The sequence below is a fragment of the Protopterus annectens genome, chromosome 3.part1 (genome assembly GCF_019279795.1).
Source record: "Protopterus annectens isolate FY-2018-M chromosome 3.part1, PAN1.0, whole genome shotgun sequence".
NCBI lineage: Eukaryota > Metazoa > Chordata > Ceratodontiformes > Protopteridae > Protopterus > Protopterus annectens.
In genome coordinates, this window is record NC_056732.1 from 34,247,034 (window position 1) to 34,274,533 (window position 27,500).

At 39.7% G+C, this 27,500-nt stretch overlaps 1 protein-coding gene across 8 annotated transcripts in view; it reads left to right on the plus strand.

Moving 5' to 3' along the window:
* The window catches only part of PTPRM (protein tyrosine phosphatase receptor type M), a 4,358,319-nt gene that overhangs the window by 4,118,035 nt on the left and 212,784 nt on the right, over positions 1 to 27,500 (plus strand). For all 8 annotated transcript variants that reach the window (XM_044066519.1, XM_044066517.1, XM_044066518.1 and 5 more), the window contains 2 exons: positions 6,813 to 6,967; positions 21,431 to 21,566. In XM_044066519.1, coding sequence (XP_043922454.1) covers positions 6,813 to 6,967; positions 21,431 to 21,566 — 291 coding nt within the window. The remainder of the gene's footprint in view (positions 1 to 6,812; positions 6,968 to 21,430; positions 21,567 to 27,500) is intronic.

Here is a 27,500-nt window from a genome sequence, read left to right on the forward strand (position 1 = left end):
TTCATCAATGCCCTTTTTCCAATTTTTCCACGTGTGGTCAGGATGTTGTTTCAATTGTCACCTTCTCTCTCAATTTAATGCCACTCTCCTGCCTTCTTTGACACTCATCCCTGCCTGCACAGATCTTCTCTCACATAATCCATCCACCTCTTTGCTGGATACCCTCATTTCCTCTTGCCTACTTCCTGTTTGTCTCAAATCTTCTTCTCCAGATTGTCTTCTGCTTTTCTGCACATGTCTCTGAAACACTGTAATCTGGTGTCTTTGATCTTTTCTGCAATTGAAGCTACTCTGGCTTCTGCTCTTATGTCCTCATTTCTTCATCTATCTCACATTGTGCATCCTGTCACCTGCCTCAGGCACTTCATTTCCATCACCTCTAACTTCCTTAACTGCTCTGCCTTTACTACCCAGGTTTATGTACCATACAGTAGTAGTGCTTGCACCACTGTCTTGTACACCTTAATTTTCAGCTTATTTGGTATTATTCTGTTATACACAATTCCTCATGCTCTGTGCCACTTGGCTGCAGCCCCTTTGATTCTAGCTTTAACCTTTTCATTCAGACTTCTTTTCTCCTCTACCCTGCCAGATACTTGATGCGGTTAACCTCTTCCACTGTGTTCCCTTCTATCTCAATTCTCAACTTCTTCTGATTTCTCCTATCTACTACCATTACCAGTGTCTTATCTGTTCTCAGTTTCATCCCACATGCCTTCAGTTTTGCATACCATTCCCCTAGCCTTTGTTGAAATTCTTGCTCAGTGTCTGCTTGTAATGCCACATCACCTGCATACAGCAACTTTGTCGGTCTGTCCCCTCTGACCTCTTTGTTAATGTAGTTCATCACCAGTATGAACTGCAGTGAGCTCAGAATTGAACTCTGATGCACACCCACTCCTGCTGGGAACCCTCCTGTGTGTTTTTTTTTTTCAAGTGTAGGAATGCAGTATTGGATTCTTTCATCATCTCTAGCTTCTTCTCAACTGTCTGTCACACTGCAAGCATTGGATCAGTTGTGCTGCATCCTGATCTGAATCCAAACTGCTCATCTCCCATCTTGTTTTCTATTACTCTGCATATCCATTTATCAATCACCCTTTCCAAAACTATCATGCAGTGTGACAGGAGTTTGATATCTCTGTACTGCTCACAGTTGTGAATGTCCCCTTTGTTCTTGTACACTGGCATGAGTATGCTTATTCTCCAGTTGTCTGGGATACACCTTTCTGTCCCACTGCTGCCAGGAGCCATTTCTCCCCCATCTCACCCAGCATCGTTATCATACCTGCTGTGACCTCATCTGACCCTGCTGCTTTCCCCGACTTCATTTTCTTTAGTGCTGTTCTTACTTTTTTATGGTACACTCCTCCTTTTTTGACATCGTACGTTGTGTCTGGGGCAATACAGCTTCTGTGGGATTTTATTCATTCAGAAGCTGCTGGATATACTCCTTCCATCTGCCTTTGATGTCCTCTGGACTGGTAAGCAGGTTGTTGCTGGAATCCCTTATGAAGGGTGTCTGACTATCTTCTTTATCTTTCTGTCTTTGCCTTGCAACCTCATATAGTTTCTTTGTGCCATCTTCTGAGTCACTTTTCAGAAGTTTGTAAAATGCCACTGATAGTTTGTTCCTTGCTATTGTAACTCCTTTCATAGCCTCTTTGTTAGCAAACCAGCATTCTTCTTCAGCCACAACTATTTCCTCTACTTCTTTTTGAGGTTGTAGGGCCGTGGGTAATTCCTTGAGCTGTTGCACTTTCTCTCCAGTCAATGTTAAGGTGTTCAGCCTATCTCTGTTAACTGAGCCTTCTCTGACCACTGCTTACAGCTGATTGTGGCCACCAGTGGTTTATGCTGTGGAGCTACTGTTTCACTGAGAATGACTTAGCAATCACTGATTCTACCCCAGTGCCCTATCTTTTTTAGGAGGAAGTCTACCAGAATTCTATGTTGGCCACTGTTGCATGTGATCTTGTAACTGTCTCTCTTTTTGAACCATGTGTTGGCTACTGTCAAGCCAGTTGCCAGACAGAAGTCTAGAATGGCCTCTCCTGCTGTATCCCTATTGCCTCACCCATGTAGACCCAGGCAATCTTCATATCTTCTTCTATCTGCCCAGATGTGTGCTTCAAGTCATCCATTATCAATACTAGTTCATGTCGTTCTACTTTATATAGTATATCCTGCAGCTGCCGTCTGAATGCACTCTTTTCCTCACTATCACAACCCTTCTGTGGGACACAGGTTGAGATTATGAATATTGCTCTATCATTATACTGGAGTCTGATTCCCATGAGTCTGTCACTTATTCAGATAACATCCATCACTGTCTTCTGAAGCCTCTCCCTGACCACAATTCCCATACCATTTCTAGCCTGTCTTCCTCCTGAGTAGTGGACTCTGGATCCCAAGCCAAATGACTTTGCTGCACTGCCCTTCTATCTTATCTCTTAGATACATTGGATGTCCAGCCTCCTCTGGATTATCATGTCATCCTCTTCCAAGCTCCATCCTGTCAGTGAACCTACATTGAGTGTAGCAATTCTTAGTTCATCCTTGGCAGGTTAGTACACACTGGCCAGTAAGGGCACGTACACCCCTTCCACCATTAAAATGGGGCCCTGACATTATCACCACCCATTAACATTTGGGGACACTAGTCAATACGACCAAATCACCTACAGCCATATTTTATACCATTGAGTAGCTAGCCATGACATGGTGTGCAGTCTGTGATCTATGTTCTCCTGTCTTGAGGATGCCCAAAGCGGTTGGTCTGTACAATTTGAGTCTATATCAGTTAAACAAATCCCACATGATCGAACCACTATTTGTCAAAAATCAGCAAAAGGACTTTTAATCAAAGTTTTTCCTAGGGCAAAAAAATGGTTGGCCACCAACTGGAATTTGCCCTTTTCCCCATTGTAGTGCAATGTCAGAGTTAGTATATTTAGTTACGGGGTAGGGGGTGTGAAGACCCTCACCTGGGTAGGTTTTAAGTTTTATGATTTTTTTTCATGGTCGCTAGGGCGGCCTACCATTGGTTTTGTCCTAGGCAAACTTTGATTAAAAGCCTGTTCACTGATTTGTAACTTCGACAAAAAGGGGCAGATGAATAGATGTTCAATGATTAATAAGTTCGACTAAGTGATACAGACATGTACAATTCTTTCTCCTTTAGAGCATAATGCTGCCCACAGCTCCATTCTTTGGTGAATTTGACATGGAAACATTCAGCATGTTTTTCTCCTGTAGGAGGAGTCCCACAGAATGAACATGCAAACTCCAAACAGGCATTGGCCAGAGATCAGGATTAAACCTTGTACGTGGAAGGTGAAGACCTTAACCACTATAATAAATGATTGAATCTATGCAATCTGAGACTTAGTATATGTAAGTCCAGATTTGTGGCAATTTGGTCTCTACATCTCAGGCATCTGTAAAGTGAGTCCCAAGATTGCATATATTTACCATTGTATATATTTACTATCATGACATTTGCTGTTTCTGCCTGAAAATTTTTTGTAAAATGTGGTTTTATTTTGAACTGAATAAGTATGAACTGTTTCCTGGGTATTTGCATAGCTCCCCAGTGACTTTTAATGGTCCCCTTAGATTCATAGAGTCATATATAAATTCCAAAGTCATTGAAGTCCTATGACCATTTATGCCTTGCCAGTACCTTCCCCTCAGGCTACACCTCCTTTCTCCACAAAAACATTCCAGTCAGCTATGGAGTAAATTTATGGCTACACATCCAGTTATGTAGTTCATGTTTAAAGAAAGATAGTGAGTCGCACTGATTAACATGAAGAGGAAGTTTTTTTTCCCCAGAGCTTTTTGAGGCACATTTGGCCATTTGTTCTTCCTAGGGGTGAGGGTCAAGTAGTGGAGGTAGTGTATTCATCCTTTTGTAGGAATTGGGATGTTTCCTGTTTTTTGAGGCCTTGCCTTTCCCTCATTTGCTGATATGAACTACTGCAGGATCCACTGTACTTTCCACTGGGGTAATGCATGTTTCCAGACAGATTTCATGGCGGTAACTGAACGATTGCAGCATGGCCGGGCTGCATGATGCACACCTCTGTCTCATATCTGTACTGAACCTGGCCCAACAGCCCCCCCCCCCCCCACATTGAACAAGACAACATCAGACACTCACTTGTACCCTACCCTACTGAACACATCTTACACTTCAGACACTAATCAAACTTAGATCATCGGGGTCACTCTGACTGCTTCCCCTGTGTGACACAGAGTCAGATAACTTTAAACAAAACTTGCCTTTGCCTAAATTGCTGTGGATTTCCTCATAGCACTGTCTGTGTGGAGTGCTAACAGGTTTCTACCACCTTGAAAAGGATTTGTTTGACTCATGATGATAATAATATTCCCCCTAAAATGTTAAAACACAGATATAGATTTGTTCCAACCTGAGCCAGTAACATTGATTAATGGGAATATGTATATAGATTTATAGGTAAGTGCTAAGCTAGCTGCCCTTGTGAGCCATTTTAAGCCTATCTCCTATTGCCCTTTTTGTGCTCAAAATAACCTACCCCATTGTAGATTGGCCTTAACCATCCCATAGTCGATAATTATATGCCACCTCCAAAGAAAATAACCGGTATCATTCCATAAGTAATTTGGGGGAACCCACGCATGGGATAAAGCATTTAGGAGCTGTCTCTATTCATTAGTAGTGTGTGTGTGTGTGTGTGTGGGGGGGGGGGGGCAGTCCTGTGGTAAATTTTCAGTTTCCTATCCATAGCTCTAAGTTGCACTTGAATATGGATAGGGATAAACTAAGTTTTATGTGGATGGGGAGTCTGTTCCACAGTAGCTGTATCCTCTACAAGATGTACCTCTCCCTTCAAACTGTTCTGCTGATGTTGCAGGAGGGGTTTAGTATTTTTCATAACGTTTGACTTGTTGATGTGCAGTAAATCCTTCAGTACTAGGTCAGAGGATGCCTTGTATGCCAGACCCAGGTCACCTTTTAGCAGTTTATATGATACGAGTATAGTGACAGGGTTTTGAGGCAGTCCATGTAAGACATGTTGTTTAGGCCTTGTATCCTTTTATTAAGGCATCTCTTGGGCATGTGTCTGATACATGCCAAAGGGGACATTATATTCACTAATTGGCCTAATGAGGACTAGTAAACGGAGGAAATGACATGCATAGATCTGCATGTAATCCCTTTGTTTATAAGCTGTGTAATATAGAAGGACATTCTTGCAACAATAGACACATGCTAGCCAAAATTTAGGTCATTGTCCACAGACGTTCCCAAATCCTAAACAAGTGGGTTAACACTAAGGTGTGTGTTGCCAATGTATTAGTTCAGGGGGATAGATAATGTACCAAAAGATACAATAATGCATTTTTTGGCATTTAGTTTCAGTCCATTATTTTGGCACTATTATCTGGCCTAAACTGCACTTTGGCTAACAGCACAACAGCCAAAGTTATTTTTTCCCTGCAGGATAGAAACGTTCGCACAGCTCCATAGAGTTTCCTGCTTTTACACATCTCTGCTTAGTATGTTGATCATTAATGTCATACCACATATGGGGAGAAGGGAAACTTCCTTCATAGAGATTTCACTCATAGCTGTCAACTGTCCGAAGTTTTGCAGAATGTCTCAAATCTTTGCTCTGGTCCTCATAAAATTTGTGATTTTCTGCAATATTACCGAGGATGGATGTCACTAAATAATGACATCCATTTGAGTTTCAAACTTCATATCTTTCAGAAAACGCATGCTAACATAAATCCTATTATTCTAGCAACTGTCTAAGTTTGTAAGATCAGTATTTAAAATATGTTCCTATCCTTGGGCCTTTGTTCCCCCATTTATTTAGGCTTTGTTCAGATTTCTTGTTCTAAGGCGTTGAGAGGCATGACTTCACTGTTAGCCTTTTTTTCAGAAAAAAATATAGTTTCAGCTGAGCTGATGTTTAGCTCATCGACCAGCTGTTTACCCAAGTAGAAGAGGAAGGAATAAAAACGGCTTTTGTAGTGTATACAGTTAGTGTCTGTGTCTGCCTCTGTCGGTTGTTGTCTTTCTCTGCGGCCCGTGATGAGTGGCAAGTTCGGTATTTAATTAGAGTCCAAAGTCAAGTTCTAAATGTTGTGTTACTGTGATGGAAAGCAAATGTTCAGTTGGAGGAGAATATTGGAATAGCTGTGAAGCACTGGCCATTCAGTATATTCCAGGAAAAAGAGTAAGGACTGGGACGGGGCGGAGATATCCAAGTATGTAAAAGGAAAGAGTATAAACCAGAGGGATGTGTGAAAAACAGCTGTAGCAGGGGCAGAATATATACAGTGAAGCCTTACCACGATTCAGAAAAGATGTAGAAAGCTGAATCCTGAAGCACAGTATCATGAAAAGGATGGGAACAAAACTGGAGACTATCAAACATGTTGCTGCTTTATATTAAAAAAAACAGATACAGGAGCATATCTACGAAGTTAGAAGAAATACCCGAAAAAAATCAAAACCATCAAATGATCTTTATGCCTTCATTTTTTGTATTTCTAACAACAAATTGTCAGGGTTCTAATTATGACCAGATTATGCAGCCACAATAACTTACATTGCATATTTCATGACAAATTTTCCATTTGTGTTTACACTGATTTTTTTATGGAGGTTCACAGGTATTTGAGACGAATGTGTGAAAAAAACAGACATCTGAGTTGGATTTTTACAGCATTAATCAAGTGAAACTGATTATGAGTTTGCTGTTTTCCTTTATATTTACATTATTTGCCTTGTACTGTTTTCCTTTTGCTTACAGAGAGGAGTCCACGAAATCCGTGAGATCCGTCAGTTCCATTTCACAGGATGGCCAGACCATGGAGTTCCTTACCATGCTACAGGGCTTTTAGGGTTTGTACGCAGAGTTAAATCAAAGAGCCCACCCAATGCAGGTCCACTGGCAGTCCACTGCAGGTAACATGATTCAGCAGAAGTATTTCAGATGCACTGCTTTTTGATGTGCTGCTGTTAACGCTGTATGTAGTGTTATGTTACAGATACAGTTGCCGTTGTGTGTCAGTCTATCAATACTACTTATATTCTGAAATAGATTGTGCATTTTCTAGAACCACAATGGAAGAACCATTTACTTTCTCCTTTGCATTACTACAGCAGTGCCTATGTTTTGAGTTGTATTTCATTTAAAATATGCATATTTTTCAAAGTTTTAATGTAGGGGTTACTTGCCACCAGATGGATAAATACATGTCATATAGTTTTCATTTCTGTTATCAATACCATCACAAAATGTTGTCATTCTTCCACAATAAATAAACCACCCTATAATAAATTGTCTACATTTCTTAATGTCATTGCTTTCCCTGGTTCTGAGCTTTTACTGAAATGCAATATTTATTTTTCTTTCATCCATGATGGGGTCAGGATCTAGCTAAGTTACCTGTTTGTGAAAATAATTCTGCCTGATAGCACTGAAACAGACTTTCATTACTGAGGAGGACAGAGTGGCCCACCTCTTCTGTCTCTACCTGTTGGATAAAATGTAGATGCCTGTGTCTCAGAAACAGACTTCTGTTACTGGTAGAGACAGACTGGCCCACCTCGTGTTCTATTGTTTGTCCCTTATACTTAGTTTTGTCTCATGATTTGCTCTAATTGCCATCTCAGTAAGGCTGTTTCAAATACTGACTGTTCATTCTTTCACATCTATCATTATGTATCTTCCAAACTACCTTTGTTTCACCGCTATAGTGATAACATGTCATGCAGCCCAAAGCTAATGCAGTATGCAGCATAGTGAACATGATACCGCTATAGTGATAACGTCACGCAGCCCAAAGCTAATGCAGTATGCATCAGAGTGAACATGACACCCATATAGTCATAACATGTCACGCAGCCCAAAGCTAATGCAGTATGCAGCAGAGTGAACATGACACCGATATAGTGATAAAATGTCACGCAGCCCAAAGCTAATACAGTATGCAGCAGGGTGAACATGACACTGATATAGTGATAACATGTCACACAGCCCAAAGCTAATACAGTATGCAGGAGAGTGAACATGACACCCATATAGTGATAAAATGTCACACAGCCCAAAGCTAATGCAGTATGCAGCAGAGTGAACATGACACCGCTATAGTGATAACATGTCATGCAGCCCAAAGCAAATGCAGTATGCAGCAGAGTGAACATGACACTGATATAGTGATAACATGTCACGCAGACCAAAGCTAATGCAGTATGCAGCAGAGTGAACATGACACTGATATAGTGATAAAATGTCACACAGCCCAAAGCTAATGCAGTATGCAGCAGAGTGAACATGACACCGATATAGTGATAACATGTCACGAAGCCCAAAGCTAATGCAGTATGCAGCAGAGTGAACATGACACCGATATAGTGATAAAATGTCACACAGCCCAAAGATAATGCAGTATTCAGCAGAGTGAACATGGCACCAATATAGTGATAAAATGTCACGCAGCCCAAAGATAATGCAGTATTCAACAGAGTGAACATGACAGTGATAAAGTGATAAAAAGTCACGCAACCCAAAGCTAATGCAGTACGCAGCAGAGTGAACGTGACACCCATATAGTGATAACATGTCACGCAGTCCAAAGCTAATGCAGTATGCAGCAGAGTGAACATGACAACAATATCGGGATAAAATGTCACACAGCCCAAAGCTAATACAGTATGCAGCAAAGTGAACATGACACCCATATAATGATAAAATGTCTCATAGCCCAAAGCTAATGCAGTATGCAGCAGAGTGAACATGACACCAATATAGTGATAAAATGTCACACAGCCCAAAGCTAATGCAGTATTCAGCAGAGTGAACATGACACTCATATAGTGATAAAATGTCATGCAGCCCAATGCTAATACAGTATGCAGCAGCGTGAACATGACACCGATATAGTAATAAAATGTCATGCAGCTCAAAGCTAATGCAGTATGCAGCAGAGTGAACATGACACTGATATATTGATAAAATGTCACGCAGCCCAAAGCTAACGCAGTATGCAGCAGAGTGAACATGACACCTATATAGTGATAACATGTCATGCAGCCCAAAGCTAATGCAGTATGCAGCAGAGTGAACATGACACCGATATAGTGATAACATGTCATACAGCCCAAAGCTAATGCAGTATGCAGCAGTGAACATGACATCGATATAACGATAACATGTCACGGAGCCCAGAGCTAATGCAATATGCAGCAGACTGAACATGACACCAATATAGTGATAAAATGTCATGCAGCCCAAAGCTAATGCAGTATGCAGCAGATTGAACATGACACTGATATAGTGATAACATGTCACGCAGGCCAAAGCTAATGCAGTATGCAGCAGGGTGAACATGACGCTGATATAGTGATAACATGTCACACAGCCCAAAGCTAATGCAGTATGCAGCAGAGTGAACATGACACCCATATAGTGATAACATGTCATGCAGCCCAAAGCTAATGCAGTATGCAGCAGAGTGAACATGACACTGATATAGTGATAACATGTCACGCAGCCCAAAGCTAATACAGTATGCAGCAGAGTGAACATGACACCCATACAGTGATAAAATGTCACACAGCCCAAAGCTAATGCAGTATGCAGCAGAGTGAACATGACACCAATATAGTGATAAAATGTCACGCAGCCCAAAGCTAATGCAGTATGCAGCAGACTGAACATGACACCCATATTGATAAAATGTCACGCAGCCCAAAGCTAATGCAGTATGCAGCAGCGTGAACATGACACCGATATAGTAATAAAATGTCATGCAGCCCAAAGCTAATGCAGTATGCAGCAGAGTGAACATGACACATATATAGTGATAAAATGTCACGCAGCCCAAAGCTAATGCAGTATGCAGCAGAGTGAACATGACACCCATATAGTGATAACATGTCACGCAGCCCAAAGCTAATGCAGTATGCAGCAGAGTGAACATGACACCGAAATAGTGATAAAATGTCACGCAGCCCAAAGCTAATGCAGTATGCAGCAGAGTGAACATGACACCGTTATAGTGAAAAAATGTCACGCAGCCCAAAGCTAATGCAGTATGCAGCAGAGTGAACATGACACCGATATAGTGATAAAATGTCACGCAGCCCAAAGCTAATGCAGTATGCAGCAGAGTGAACATGACACCCATATAATGATAAAATGTCACACAGCTCAAAGCTAATGCAGTATGCAGCAGAGTGAACGTGACATCATATAGTGATAAAATGTCACGCAGCCCAAAGCTAATGCAGTATGCAGCAGAGTGAACATGACACCGATATAGTGATAACATGTCATGCAGCCCAAAGCTAATGCAGTATGCAGCAGAGTGAACATGACACCGATATAGTGATAAAATGTCACGCAGCCCAATGCTAATGCAGTATGCAGCAAAGTGAACATTACACCGATATAGTGATAACATGTCACGCAGCCCAAAGCTAATTCAGTATGCAGCAGAGTGAACATGACACCCATATAGTAATAACATGTCACGCAGCCCAAAGCTAATGCAGTATGCAGCAGAGTGAATATGACACCGATATAGTGATAAAATGTCACGCAGCCCAAAGCTAATGCAGTATGCAGCAGAGTGAACATGACACCGATATAGTGATAAAATGTCACGCAGGCCAAAGCTAATGCAGTATGCAGCAAAGTGAACATTACACCGATATAGTGATAACATGTCACGCAGCCCAAAGCTAATTCAGTATGCAGCAGAGTGAACATGACACCCATATAGTAATAACATGTCACGCAGCCCAAAGCTAATGCAGTATGCAGCAGAGTGAACATGACACCGATATAGTGATAAAATGTCACGCAGTCCAAAGCTAATGCAGTATGCAGCAGAGTGAACATGACACCCATATAGTGATAACATGCCACACAGCCCAAAGCTAATGCAGTATGCAGCAGAGTGAACATGACACCGATATAGTGATAAAATGTCACGCAGCCCAGAGCTAATGCAGTATGCAGCAGAGTGAAGATGACACCGATATAGTGATAACATGTCACGCAGCCCAGAGCTAATGCAGTATGCAGCAGAGTGAGCATGACACTGATATAGTGATAACATGTCACGCAGCCCAGAGCTAATGCAATATGCAGCAGAGTGAACATGACACCGATATAGTGATAACATGTCACGCAGCCCAAAGCTAATGCAGTATGCAGCAGAGTGAACATGACACTGATATAGTGATAACATGTCATGCAGCCCAAAGCTAATGCAGTATGCAGCAGAGTGAACATGACACCGATATAGTGATAACATGTCATGCAGCCCAAAGCTAATGCAGTATGCAGCAGAGTGAACATGACTCTGATATAGTGATAACATGTCACGCAGCCCAGAGCTAATGCAATATGCAGCAGAGTGAACATGACACCGATATAGTGATAACATGTCACGCAGCCCAAAGCTAATGCAGTATGCAGCAGAGTGAACATGACACCGATATAGTGATAACATGTCATGCAGCCCAAAGCTAATGCAGTATGCAGCAGAGTGAACATGACACCCATATAGTGATAACGTCACGCAGCCCAAAGCTAATGCAGTATGCAGCACAGTGAACATGACACCCATATAGTGATAAAATGTCCCGCAGCCCAAAGCTAATGCAGTATGCAGAAGAGTGAACATGACACTGATATAGTGATAACATGTCATGCAGCCCAAAGCTAATGCAGTATGCAGAAGAGTGAACATGACATTGATATAGTGATAACATGTCATGCACCCCAAAGCTAATGCAGTGTGCAGCAGAGTAAACATGACACCGATATAGTTATAAAATGTCACACAGCCCAAAGCTAATGCAGTATGCAGCAGAGTGAACATGGCATTGATATAGTGATAAAATGTCACGGAGCCCAAAGCTAATGCAGCAATGTGAACCTGACACTGATATAGTGATAACATGTCACGCAGCCCAAAGCTAATGCAGTATGCAGCAGAGTGAACATGACACCCATATAGTGATAACATGTCACGCAGCCCAAAGCTAATGCAGTATGCAGCAGAGTGAACATGACACCGATATAGTGATAAAATGTCATGCAGCCCAACGCTAATGCAGTATGCAGCAGGGTGAACATTACACCATTATAGTGATAAAATGTCACGCAGCTCAAATCTAATGCAGTATGCAGCAGAGTGAACATGACACCCATATAGTGATAAAATGTCACGCAGCCCAAAGCTAATGCAGTATGCAGCAGAGTAAACATGACACCCATATAGTGATAACATGTCACACAGCCCAAAGCTAATGCAGTATGCAGCAGAGTGAACATGACACTGATATAGTGATAACATGTCACTCAGCCCAAAGCTAATGCAGTATGCAGCAGAGTGAACATGACACCCATATAGTCATAACATGTCACGCAGCCCAAAGCTAATGCAGTATGCAGCAGAGTGAACATGACACTGCTATAGTGATGACATGTCATGCAGCCCAAAGCTAATGCAGTATGCAGCAGAGTGAACATGACACCGATATAGTGATAAAATGTCACGCAGCCCAAAGCTAATACAGTATGCAGCAGAGTGAACATGACACTGATATAATGATAACATGTCACACAGCCCAAAGCTAATACAGTATGCAGCAGAGTGAACATGACACCCATATAGTGATAAAATGTCATGCAGCCCAAAGCTAATGCAGTATGCAGCAGAGTGAACATGACACCGCTATAGTGATAACATGTCATGCAGTTCAAAGCTAATGCAGTATGCAGCAGAGTGAACATGACACCGATATAGTGATAAAATGTCACACAGCCCAAAGCTAATGCAGTATGCAGCAGAGTGAACATGACACCGATATAGTGATAACATGTCACGCAGCCCAAAGCTAATGCAGTATGCAGCAGAGTGAACATGACACCCATATAGTGATAACATGTCACGCAGCCCAAAGTTAATGCAGTATGCAGCAGAGTGAACATGACACCGATATAGTGATAACATGTCACACAGCCCAAAGCTAATGCAGTATGCAGCAGAGTGAACATGACACCGATATAGTGATAACATGTCACACAGCCCAAAGCTAATGCAGTATGCAGCAGAGTGAACATGACACCGATATAGTGATAACATGTCATGCAGCCCAAAGCTAACGCAGTATGCAGCAGGGTGAACATTACACCATTATGGTGATAAAATGTCACGCAGCTCAAATCTAATGCAGTATGCAGCAGAGGGAGCATGACACCCATATAGTGATAAAATGTCACGCAGCCCAAAGCTAATGCAGTATGCAGCAGAGTGAACATGACACCCATATAGTGATAACATGTCACGCAGCCCAAAGCTAATGCAGTATGCAGCAGAGTGAACATGACACTGATATAGTGATAAAATGTCACACAGCCCAAAGCTAATGCAGTATGCAGCAGAGTGAACATGACACCCATATAGTGATAACATGTCATGCAGCCCAAAGCTAATGCAGTATGCAGCAGAGTGAACATGACACCGATATAGTGATAAAATGTCATGCAGCCCAAAGCTAATGCAGTATGCAAAAGAGTGAATATGACACCGATATAGTGATAACATGTCACGCAGCCCAAAGCTAATGCAGTATGCAACAGGGTGAATATGACACTGATATAGTGATAACATGTCGCGCAGCCCACTGCTAATGCAGTATGCAGCAGAGTGAATGTGACACGGATATAGTGATAACATGTCACACAGCCCAAAGCTAATGCAGTATGCACCAAAGTGAACATGACACTGATATAGTGATAACATGTCACATAGCCCAAAGCTAATGCATTATGCAGCAGAGTGAACATGACACCGATATAGTGATAAAATGTCACACAGTCCAAAGCTAATGCAGTATTCAGCAGAGTGAACATGACACTGATATAGTGATAAAATGTCACGCAGCCCAAAGCTAATGCAGTATGCAGCAGATTGAACATGGCACCCATATAGTGATAATGTCACACAACCCAAAGCTAATGCAGTATGCAGCAGAGTGAAAGTGACACCGATATAGTGATAACATGTCACGCAGCCCAAAGCTAATGCAGTATGCAGCAGAGTGAACATGACACCCATATAGTGATAACATGTCATGCAGCCCAAAGTTAATGCAGTATGCAGCAGAGTGAACATGACACCAATATAGTGATAAAATATCATGCAGCCCAAAGCTAATGCAGTATGCAGCAGCATGAACATGACACCGATATAGTGATAAAATAAGAGGAGGACCATGGTAAGGGAAAGAGCAGCAGTAATTTGACACAGTGGACTAGTTATCCTACCGGCAAGCATGTGACACATGGCAGACATGGCCACAAAGGGGGCTAGCACAGATTATGCATTTCCATGCATACAATGAAATGCTGCATAGCTGCCTTTCCAGATAACCTACAGATGGCCAGCAGAACAAAAGGGCAAAATCCAGGTCATCATTAAAATGGGAAATGAAGGGAGACATGAAGGTAGAAAAGGGAAACATAGCAAGCAAAGTAAAACACACAAGGATAATCATAGTATATGAAGGAGGATGCACACATGTTTTTTGTGGGGCAGCTTCATTATATAACAAAATAGATTGCCAGTGGTATAGATGGAGAGAACTGGTTGGGGAAGAGACAAAGGAAGAAGGGAAAGTAGAAAAAGGGTAGACAGAAATAAAGCAAAACAAAACAACAAACAGACATAGACAGGTGAGGGAGTTTTTGCACACAAGGTGGAGACAGAAGTGGCTGGACACAGACTGACAGCAGGTGGAACACTGGGATTGGGAGTGCTGGAAAATGAACTATGTATGGAAATGAATGGAACACCTGGAGAGGACAGGGTAGGGGTCATGGCTGGATGACAAGCTGGTCACAATAAGCATCCAACCATCAGTCATCTCTGTGATGTCATGGACAGGCTGTGTGTCTTTTTCTGTAATGGTCACTGCCTGACAGTCATGTTACTTAAAAATTGTGCCTGGAGATGCACAGTGGTGCTGAGGGGAGTATCCATCTATTGGCATACCTTGAACAATACTAACTTCTGCAACTGATGCTAAGGCATGATGGGATACCACTCTGGGGCACTGTTAGAAGAGAAATATATGTCCTCCTACTGAGAAATTTCTAGGCCACTATTAGTATGGTAACCTCCATCCTCCCACAGATAGGAAGATCTGTTGACCACTGATGACCCAGTGCTCGAGACATTGGCTGTATCATGTCAGTGTGACTTCCATTATTCCATGACCTCTGACCCAGTGCTCGAGACATTGGCTGTATCATGTCAGTGTGACTTCCATTATTCCATGACCTCTGACCCAGTGCTCGAGACATTGGCTGTATCATGTCAGTGTGACTTCCATTATTCCATGACCTCTGACCCAGTGCTCGAGACATTGGCTGTATCATGTCAGTGTGACTTCCATTATTCCATGACCTCTGCCACAACCAGACCTGCAGTACAATAAAAAAAGGAGAACATATACAGTCCACATATAATGGCAGTTACATACATGGCATATTCAGCACATTGCTGGGAACGTTGGTCTTGCATTGTTGATCTCTCGCTCCTCAGCTGCTGTAAGGTAGATGCCTGGCATGCCTCAGTATACAGTTACAGTAGATAAGCCAATACCAGAAAAAATAAGCTTGGTATATACGTGTCCAGGTTTCTCTCACTAACCTCTACCGTTCACTGCTGCAGCAGGTTGTGGTGGCACCACTGTAGGTCACCATACAGTTACCAGCACTCCTCACCAAAACAAGTGATGTCACTGGTGCTACCATCCTGACAAGATCATGCCAGGCATCTGCCTTCCACACCAGACAATTATGCTTAGGCTTTGTCCTCAATCTGTGTGCTAAGAGGCTGGCAGGTATTACGTTTTATCAGAATCAGATGAGGTGTTGAGGTGTATACAGCTAAGTGATTATAACTGGGTGGGAGACTGTTTATAGATGAAAGTAACTCACAGTCCTGTTTGTTCAGTTTAAACAGCCAGGCTTTGCAGGATTAGTGTGTGTGTATTTACATGAAATAAGCTGGAGTACTTGGTCTGCTGTGTGTTTGTATGAAAACCTGAACTACATTATTGCATTCATATTTATTTATTTTTACCACAATTAGACATATGAGGTATACACAGACAACAACAGGGCTATAATTACAGGTTACAGGAGCTGTCATAGAGGAGAATGGTTGACTGAATCTATGAACCTATTGTCATGATCAGTGTATACAGTTATTTATCTGACTTTGCAGGACTAGTGCACAACTTCAGTATTACAGAATCATACAAATCGAAAAATAATGTTTCCCCGACTGCGACCTGGAATACAAAATCAATGGCAAACATTATAGCCTGGATTCCAAGGAAAATAACTCAGGCAATCCGTAAAAAGACAGAATTTATTTTTATATACTTTTAAAACATACAAAAATAAAATTTAAATAAAATCATTTATAATAGTGCTGCAGGTTAAGCACTTCCATCTACTTTAACTGTGGAATTCTTCAGAATGTGCAGCACTGAACCTTAATTGATTAAATATCTCTTTTGGCACCATTGGGTTTAATCAAAGACTTCACATATTTAAAGCAGTATGCAGCCTATCTACTAATTGTACAAACGTGTACTACTATATAAAATGTCTAGACCATACGTGTCCATAACCACTGATGACAATTCACATACATTAAAATACAGTCCCACGTATAACTAAATGTACATTACAGGAATGGAACAATAATATGTACTACAAAATTAATTTCATTACCTCATGATCTTGCCTTTAGTATGGGTTTAATAGGAATGTTATCATTTAGACCTGGGGGTGTTGTGGTGTCAAGCAACAATTGCCACTTTATTTCCTTAGGTCCTAATATACCTTTTATGTTACCACCTCTAGGGTTTATCTTTACCTGCACCAAAATACCAAATATAAAGTTGTAATTATTCCCACACTTCTCTATATGTCTATATAGGGCGTTATTCGTATCTTTCTTCCTAATCCTGTATAAGTGGTCATAAATCCTACATCTATCTGTCATTCCCACATAATGTCCAGAACATGCTGTGCATTTAGCCAAGTATATTATATGTTTGGTATTGCAGTTCCCTGTTTTGAATGTTACCTTAGTATTATTGAAATTTCCCAACACTGTATGATCATCCACCAATATTGCATGGCATTGTCTACATGTCCCACATTTATTTGTGTGACCTTTATTGTTGTAATTGTAATTCAGTCCCCTATTTTCTAAACTGCTTTTTCGTACATGGCAATGCTAGGCTGTGTAGGAGGAACAAAAGTACTTTTCTTTTTACATAAATTATCTGTTCTATTGCACACCTCAGTACAAAGGTTAAGGGGCATTATCTTTAAAAAATATTTCTAAATTGAGTTTCCTCAAAAACAACTTGAATTCCAGCAAAATATGATACACAACTACACAACACCACGAGATATATCATAGGTGAATGGGGTAAGAAATATAAACCCCTACTGGGTGTAGGGTTATCACAAAATATGATACACAACACCACATCCGATCACAGTGGCACGTCCTATAACCGTGCCTGCATATTAGAATGCAGTCCTTATATTAATCAAGTCAAAAAGGCCATTTCACATTATTGGAACATTCTAACAGCAGATGACACTATCACTCAAGTGGTGGGACAAGCAACAATTTTTGTACATAAAACTGAACGAGAGGGACTGAATTACAATTACAACAATAAAGGTCACACAAATAAATGTGGGACATGTAGACAATGCCATGCAATATTGGTGGATGATCATATAATGTTGGGAAATTTCAATAATACTAAGGTAACATTTAAAACAGGGAACTGCAATACCAAACATATAATATATTTGACTAAATGCACAGCATGTTCCGGATATTACTTGGGAAAGACAGACAGATGTCTAAAAACAGGATTTAGGACCACTTATACAGGATTAGGAAGAAAGATATGAATAACACCCTATATAGACATATAGAGAAGTGTGGGAATAATCACAACTTTAAATTTGGTATTTTGGAGCACGTAAAGATAAACCCTAGAGGTGGTAACATAAAAGGTATATTGGGACCTAAAAAAATAAAGTGGCAATTGTTGCTTGACGCCACAACACCCCCAGGTCTAAATGATAACATTCCTATTAAATACATACTAAAGGTAAGATCATGAGGTAATGAAATTAATTTTGTAGTACATATTATTGTTCCATTCCTGTAATGTACATTTAGTTATGCATGGGACTGTATTCTAATGTATGTGAATTGTCATCAGTGGTTATGAACACATATGGTCTAGACATTTTATATAGTAGTACACGTTTGTACAATTAGTAGATAGGCTGCATACTGCTTTAAATATGTGAAGTCTTTGATTAAACCCAATGGTGCCAAAAGAGATTTTTAATCAATTAAGGTTCAGTGCTTCACGTTCTGATGAAGTCTACAGTTAAAGTGGATGAAAGCGCTTAACCTGCAGCACTATTATAAATGATTTTATTTAAATTTTATTTTTGTATGTTTTAAAAGTATATAAAAATAAATTCTGTCTTTTTACAGATTGCCCGAACCCAGGCTATAACGTTTGCCAGTGATTTTGTATTTCAGAATCATACAAATATAATAAAAAATCAATTCTGAATGTGACCTGCAAAAGAAGAATGAAAAGTACATTACAAAATAATATAACTTAAAACAGAAAAAAGAAAAAAAAGCAGATGAAAACAGAATAATACATGTTTATAGCTGTAACCATTTGAAATGATGAGAAACTGTGTGTGCCTCAGAATATTGGGAGTGAAGGACAGAAAATGCAGACTAATGTATATTACGTGTGAGATCGCTGTTCCTTGGGATATTCCCATTTCATGATGCATAGCAATCTGAGAGTTGGTATATACAAGTTCAGTGGGTGAGGGGGGCTTGCACCCTACATTGGGGGTACAGGCCGTATGGTCCCTGCAAAAAATAAACAACTTTAAAGGAGAAAAGAAATGTTCAACATTTGCCGCCCTCCTGCATTTTTGTCTTGTCTTTTTCAGTATTCTGGAGCTTGTTACAAGTTAAGATATTTCAATAAGGAGCCATTTATAGTTACTGCTTTGGATGATAATTGTCACCAGTCTACTAAAATCCCAAAGTTATCATGTTATTCCTGTCTTAAAGCCAGAATAACTCTCATCCATCCTTCAAAAGAAATACGTTTTTTTATTTAGTTTTTTCTTTTTAGCAATTTCTTATTTATATAATTGTTTTACTGACATCTTCCAGTCTTTTAACACAGGAAACGCATTGTTCATCTATCTTCTTGCATTATTTTTCTAACTAGCAAGTAAGAGCACGTATACAATTTTTAAAAGAGCTCTGGGTACTGGAATGAGGTCATTGGACAATATTGTTTAACTTAATTCCATCATTCCATATTAAGATGCAAGAATCTCTTTATATATGTGTCGTCAGTTTTGTGTATTAAACTAGTGTATAAAGTGTTCACAAGTATATAATGTGTCTAAATTTCTAAATCCTTGACATATGTAGGAACATCTTGGATTATCTACATGGGGTTAAATATAATCTCTGTATCGCTGTAGATATGCTAGGTATATATACTCTGCATTGTGGTAATCACTGTAAGAACACGAACAACTAAAATATGATCCACTGTCATTTAATCATTAAGGCAATATACCAAGTCCGTACTTAATTACAAAAGCATGTTGTAGGGGTATTATACAGATTTGTGAGTGTTTTTTTTTACATTACAGTTAGGGGATCTTCTAACCTTAATGCTGTAGTATTGCATCTTTAGCAGATGTTTATCAATTTCAGGAATATCCAGAACATTCTGACAGTTGTTATTAAGTATTTTCTTTTAATTGATTTTGAAACTGTGTTATATACAGAATATAAAAATATCACTGTGTACTGTTAAGCAAAGGAGAGTGGTAGAAAAGAGACAAAGGGGCAAATATAGTCTGGTCTGACATTATGGTGTATTTAGATAATGTGATTTAAACAGACCACTTCTGGATAATGCCTTAAAACAGACACTTGTACCTACTAGATGTTACCTAATTAGAAAGAAAATAAAATAAAGGGTTTATCATAATACCTGGATGGTTTCACAAGCTACAAATTCACACTATCCTTTCATAATTTTCATTTAATCTTAGCAGCGAGTCTCATTTTACTGCTCAATACTGGTGCGTTGAGTCACTATTGCTCTGACTTTATTGCCTAAAGGTATGTTTGCACGCAGTTGCGTGCTCTTTTCTTAAAAGTGCAATGTCCAACTTCTCAAAGTGTTTATGTTTTCCCCAAGTTTGCTGCCTTATGGGGAAAGAGCCAACACTTAGAAGAAGGTAGCCCTTTTTATGTTTTCTGTAGAGCAGTAATTTCCGAGTGTGAATAATAAATGAAGGGCAGTGTAGAGATAGGGGGTTACTCCTACCATTATATCTTTAAGTACGTGTACTGTTTGCCCATAAGCTTTTCGGCCTGTGGCATGTGTGCTCAAGATCTTTGCAGTTTTGGGTGATTCCTGCTGCAGAATTCTGATCCATGCTATGTTTGTATAAAGCAGACATAGTGTAACCCTGAATCCTGTAGTAATAGAGTTACTGTATGTAATACATTTCTACTGCTGACAGCAGTGTCAATACTGGATATTATATTCTCTGATAGTGACTGTAATAGATTTATGACTTCTTTACATAACTTGATATTGTTATTAGTAAATAAGTAGGTGACTTATTCCTTTTGGTAAATATTGGAGTGCGAGCCAGGTCAGTAAGTGTGTAATAGTAATTATTTTTTTTGGGCCCTCTCTGGATATTCTCCAATGTTGCTCAGGGCTGGTGAGGATTATGAGGCACATAAGGACAATTTCACATATGCTGCCAAGCAGGATTTTTTTATTGTACCCTAGTTCCCTTCCCCCTGTGGGTGCACATACAGTCCCAGAAGGGCATGCAGTGGGCTCAAAGTGTATCATCCCAATTTTGTGGTGATTCAGCCAATGCCCCTGTCTATACCCCAACCTCCACAGGGGATCAACCATGAAGTACACCCATGCAGACACCTTCTCTCTTCAAAATACTCACCCACCCATACTCCCATGTCAGTGTCTCAGATGTCTGAGCCAGTAATCAAACCCAGATCACCTGGACTGTAGTTAGGATTTTATCCCTCCATGCTACAGCTTTGTCAGTAATAGCAAATAAATAGGGGACGCACTCTTTTCGACAGAAAACATTTGACTGCGAGCTGAGTGTCGCTGTCATTGCAGACTGCTGTAGTTTGTCAGTGATAATGAGACCCTTTTGGCCATCTTCTCTTTTCTTCTCAGTGCCGGAGCTGGCAGGACAGGATGCTTCATCGTCATTGACATCATGTTGGACATGGCTGAAAGAGAAGGAGTCGTAGACATTTACAACTGTGTACGGGAACTTCGATCAAGAAGAGTTAACATGGTCCAGACTGAGGTAAGACCAATGAGGGATTTATGAAGGCTTACTACTGTTTATGTTACAGGTCTGTCGAAAATGCTTTCATATACAGTGCATTGTAAAAAAAGGTTTTCCATTTTAGAGTAGCAGAAAATGTATAGTAACAGTGTGATCTGTAATGTGGAGTGCAAGCTGTATCTTGCTTAAGGCCATGCTTCAATTATAAAACAAACAGAGCCAACAACTTACAAACTGAATGAAAAAAATAGCAGCGCAATAGCGATCCAGCGATATACCAACCACATTCAGTGAAATAAATCCAATGACGCAATAGCGATCCAGCGATATACCAACCACATTAAGTGAAATAAATCCAATGACGCAATAGCAATCCAGCGATATACCAACCACATTAAGTGAAATAAATCCGATGACGCAATAGCGATCCAGCGATATACCAACCACATTAAGTGAAATAAATCCGATGATGCAATAGCGATCCAGCGATATACCAACCACATTAAGTGAAATAAATCCAATGGCGCAATAGCGATCCAGCGATATACCAACCACATTAAGTGAAATAAATCCGATGATATGCCAATGCAGTTGAAATAAATCCAAGTAAAGTAAGAAATCCAAGTTTGTTAAGAAATTCAAGTTTATTAATAGGTAAGCGCTTTTGGCTGTGACACCAGCCTTCTTCAGACAACCATTACAATAAAGGAAACTTCTTATATAGTGTTCTGTGTTCACTAATTACAATCAATTATCCAATTAATTACTCACTAATTAAACAGTTGCATTTAATATAAGATAATTGTTAAGTAATTATAATGTATATGTTATGTATTTAAAATATTTAAAATATATACCTTGACATGCCATAATAAATAATGTCTATATAAAACCATATTAAAATATTGTTATAAACCAAATTGTGTGCATAATGTCCATAGAACAATACTCTTATCTATTATAGACCTTGAATTTTAAAATGTTTGCAATAGAAATTGAATCATTTAGACCCAGGAATTGTGTGGCATTTAAAAGAACCTGCCACCAATATTCTTTGGATTCTAAAATCACTTTCCATGGACCTTTTCTTGGAGATGGTCGTACCTATTTTAATACTATAAACTTAAATTTATGTGTAGAATTTTCTGCCAGATGTCTATATAATGCACTGGTATGTGATTGTTTATTGATTTCGTAAATATGCTGATAAATACGCTGTTTTAGTTTTCGTTCTGTTTTGCCTATATAAAAGGCTGAACAGTGTGAGCATACTGCTGCATAGACAACACCCATTGTGTTACAATTGTATTTGCCTGTAACATTGATCTCTATACCCATAATAGACAAATGGTCCACTTCTAATATATGAGCCCAATATGTGCACATATTGCATTTTCTCATGGTTCCTTTTGTTTTTTTCTACTACATTGGAACATGCATTACACCAGTCTTTTAGGTTACGGCCCCTTTTATAAGTAATTGAGGGTTGTGCACCTAAAACTTTTACTAGTTCAGTGTCTCTCATAATGAATGTCCAATTTTTCCTCATGAAATTTATGATATCTACAGAATCCTTGGTGTATGTAGTTATGAACCCTATATTGGCATGCCTGTTTGTGTTTGACTGTGTGTTTGATTGTTCCATGTTGGGGGATGTTTCCCCTTCTTGTGGATCTATAACAATTGTACTAGTGTTTACCAACAAGGGCTGATTACTAGAAAAATGCAAACACTTATTAGAATAAGTTTTCTTCCTATATATGTTGGCCTTTAAATAACCTTGAGATTAATTTTTTGTCAACAACACATCCAAATATGAAATACTATTTCTTCCAACTTCATAGGTAAACTTTAAAAAATCAGTCGAATTATTAATGCATTGCACAAACTCGTCTATGATTTCTATGGGACCATTCCAAATGAAAGAGATCATCCAAAAAACGGCAATACATATTAACATATTCCATAAATTGTGACTGGAACAAATAATTGTGTTCCCACATGGCCATAACTACATTAGCATACAGTGTGCCTACTGAGGAGCCCATTGCTACCCCTTTTATTTGCTTAAAATAGTGACCATCATGGTATAAATAATTATTAGTTAAAACTAATTGCACCAAATGTGATAAAGTATTGATGTCATCCTGAGGGATGACCATTACTTCTGTGAAAAAATCAGTGAACCATTCCAGCCCTACATCCTTAGGTATACATGTAAAAGGATCTTTTACATCCACAGTAATAAATGTAATATTTTCAACATTTGGTATATGTCATATTGACCTTTTTAAGAAAATCCCAAGAATCACGACATATGTATTGTAAATCAAACACTTGTTCTTTCAGTTGCATATCCACGTATTTAGCCATAAAATATGTTTTTGAGACCCCGGCATCCACAATTGGACATAAAGGTGGATTTTGTAAGTCCTTGTGAATTTTGGGTGCTCCAAAAATGATTGGTATTCTGGGATTTTGTACATGCACATTTGTCTATTATGGGTATAGAGATCAATGTTACAGGCAAATACAATTGTAACACAATGGGTGTTGTCTATGCAGCACTATGCTCACACTGTTCAGCCTTTTATACAGGCAAAACAGAACGAAAACTAAAACAGTGTATTTATGAGCATATTTACAAAATCAATAAACAATCACATACCAATGCATTATACAGACATCTGGCAGAAAATTCTACACATAAATTTAAGTTTATAGTATTAGAATAGGTACGACCATCTCCAAGAAAAGGTCCATGGAAAGTGATTTTAGAATCCAAAGAATATTGGTGGCAGGTTCTTTTAAATGCCACACAATTCCCGGGTCTAAATGACTCAATTTCTATTGCAAACATTTTAAAACTCAAGGTCTATAATAGATAAGAGTATTGTTCTATGGACATTATGCACACAATTTGGTTTATAACAATATTTTAATATGGTTTTATATAGACATTATTTATTATGGCATGTCAAGATATATATTTTAAATATTTTAAATGCATAATATATACATTATAATTACTTAACAATTATCTTATATTAAATGCAACTGTTTAATTAGTGAGTAATTAATTGGATAATTGATTGTAATTAGTGAACACAGAACACTATATAAGAAGTTTCTTTTATTGTAATGGTTGTCTGAAGAAGGCTGGTGTCACAGCCGAAAGCGCTTACCTATTAATAAACTTGTATTTCTTAACAAACTTGGATTTCTTACTTTACTTGGATTTATTTCAACTGCATTGGCATATCATTGGATTTATTTCACTTAATGTGGTTGGTATATCGCTGGATCGCTATTGCGTCATTGGATTTATTTCACTTAATGTGGTTGGTATGTCGCTGGATCGCTATTGCGTCATTGGATTTATTTCACTTAATGTGGTTGGTATATCGCTGGATTGCTATTGCGCCATTGGATTTATTTCACTTAATGTGGTTGGTATGTCACTGGATCGCTATTGCGTCATTGGATTTATTTCACTTAATGTGGTTGGTATGTCGCTGGATTGCTATTGCATCATTGGATTTATTTCACTTAATGTGGTTGGTATATCGCTGGATCGCTATTGCGTCATTGGATTTATTTCACTTAATGTGGTTGGTATATCGCTGGATCGCTATTGCGTCATTGGATTTATTTCACTTAATGTGGGTGGTATGTCGCTGGATTGCTATTGCATCATTGGATTTATTTCACTGAATGTGGTTGGTATGTCGCTGCATTGCTATTGCGTCATTGAATTTATTTCACTGAATGTGGTTGGTATATCGCTGGATCGCTATTGCGCTGCCATTTTTTCATTCAATTATAAGACACACAAGCACTGAACAGTTTGGTTGGTAAAATAGCAGTTTTTTGTTTTATTCCTAAAAGACCAAGCACTACTGCACAATTAATGCCAGGTCACTAGAGAAGCTCATTGCTGGAAATGTGGCTTTTGTTACTCATGCTTCAATAGGGATGTATATAAACAAGGTAGGCCACATAGGTTGCATATCTAACATAGAGCCGTTTGCTTTGCTCTGTCAGATGCATTTTAGCTAAAAGATAAAACTGTTTTCATAAACTGCTTCACCCTTATATAAAATATCTGAGATATCTGAAAATCGTGTTTCTGTCAGCTGAATGTCATTTCATAAATGAAATAAAATGATCATGCCAGAATCACCTGTTTCCTGGTTAAAACATTTAGAATAGAAACAAAAATAAGAAGAATAAACATCGTGTGCTCTCTTAAGCAAATACTAATCAATATAATCAATATAGCTGGAATTTATAGCATCCTACAGACCACCCTCTCAAAGTCAGGAATCCCACTCGGCTTTCCTGAAAACATTGGAGAACATGAAGATCTCTTCGAACATCATTATATTGGGCGACTTCAACTACCCAAACATTGACTGGAAGCACTACTCAAGCCCCAGCACCTTAGCCCAAAGGTTCCTGGAAATTATAAACTCAAATGCTATGGAACAACTAGTCACCACTCCCACAAGAGGGGACAACATACTAGACCTGATCATTACCAACATGGGGACTCTATGCTCCACACCAGAAGTATATCCCTCATTGGTAAGATCAGACCATAAATTAATTTCACTGGATGTCCACATACCGACCCCACCCCCAGCCCAGAAAACCACAGTGAAAAACTTCTCAAAAGCGAACTTCTCACTTCTCAAAACTGAAGTGGAATCCTTCAAGGCCCCAGGGCCAGTGGAAACTACGGCCCAAACTGCAGAATCCTATATAAATGCATTCTACGGACATCTCCAGGAATGCATGGATCATGCTATCCCAAACAAAACCAAGACCCACTCATTCAAAGGCAGGCATCCAGTCTGGTGGACCCCTGCCATAAATAAACTGTACAACAGAAGGAGGAAGCTACTACATAATAGAGCAAAATCCCTAATAGGGAAGGCATCTCTGATCAGTACTAGCAAAAAATTATGATCCCTCATAAAATCCTCCAAGGCCAGCTTCGAGAGAAAAATTGCACAGGACACCAAAGACAATCATAAGGCTTTTTTCTGTTATGTTAGAAACCTGGGATGCAACTCCCAGACTTGTTCTGAGTTGATTCTAAATGACAAAAAATACACTGAACCCACAGACATCGCCAATATCCTGGCAGACAGGTTCAGTGCAAACTTCTCCACCCCCCCCCACCAAAAGAGCAAGTATCTATCCCGGCAGAGGGCTGCCTCCCAAACATCTCTGATGCTCAGGTGAAGGCTGCCCTCTCCAAAGCAAAAACACTGCTTCCATGGGAGCAGATGGCGTCCCAGGTTGCGTCCTACATGAACTCCAAGAGGAACTAATGCCTCAAATAAAACAGCTATACAATCTCAGCCTCACTGCAGGATATGTGCCCACAGAATGGCGTGCAGCAACAGTGGTCCCACTCCACAAAGGTGGAGCCTCTACAGACCCTGGAAACTATCGCCCCATAAGCCTGACTAGCTTAGTCTGCAAGGCTATGGAGAGGATCATCATGGAGCTCATAAACAAAGACATTGGGGACCTACAGACACTAGATCCTACCCAGTTCGGCTTTGTCAAGGGCAGATCCTGCCTTTTGAACCTGGTTGACTTCTTCGAAACAGTCACCAAAGCCATAGATAAAGGGAAGGTAGTCCACACAGCCTATCTGGACCTTGCAAAGGCATTTGACACAATACCCAACTCGGGCATCATAGATAAGCTATCCAGCTTAAATATAAACCCCTATGTCACAAGATGGGTCGCAAACTGGCTCAAAGACAGAACCCACAGAGTGAAAGTTGCTGGAGCCATGTCCGACTCAAAACCGGTCACAAGTGGCGTCCCACAGGGTTCTATCCTGGGACCACTCTTGTTCGGTATATACTTTTCTGAGGTACAGGCAAACGTGGGAGGACTATGGCTCACCAAGTTCACAGACGACTGCAAACT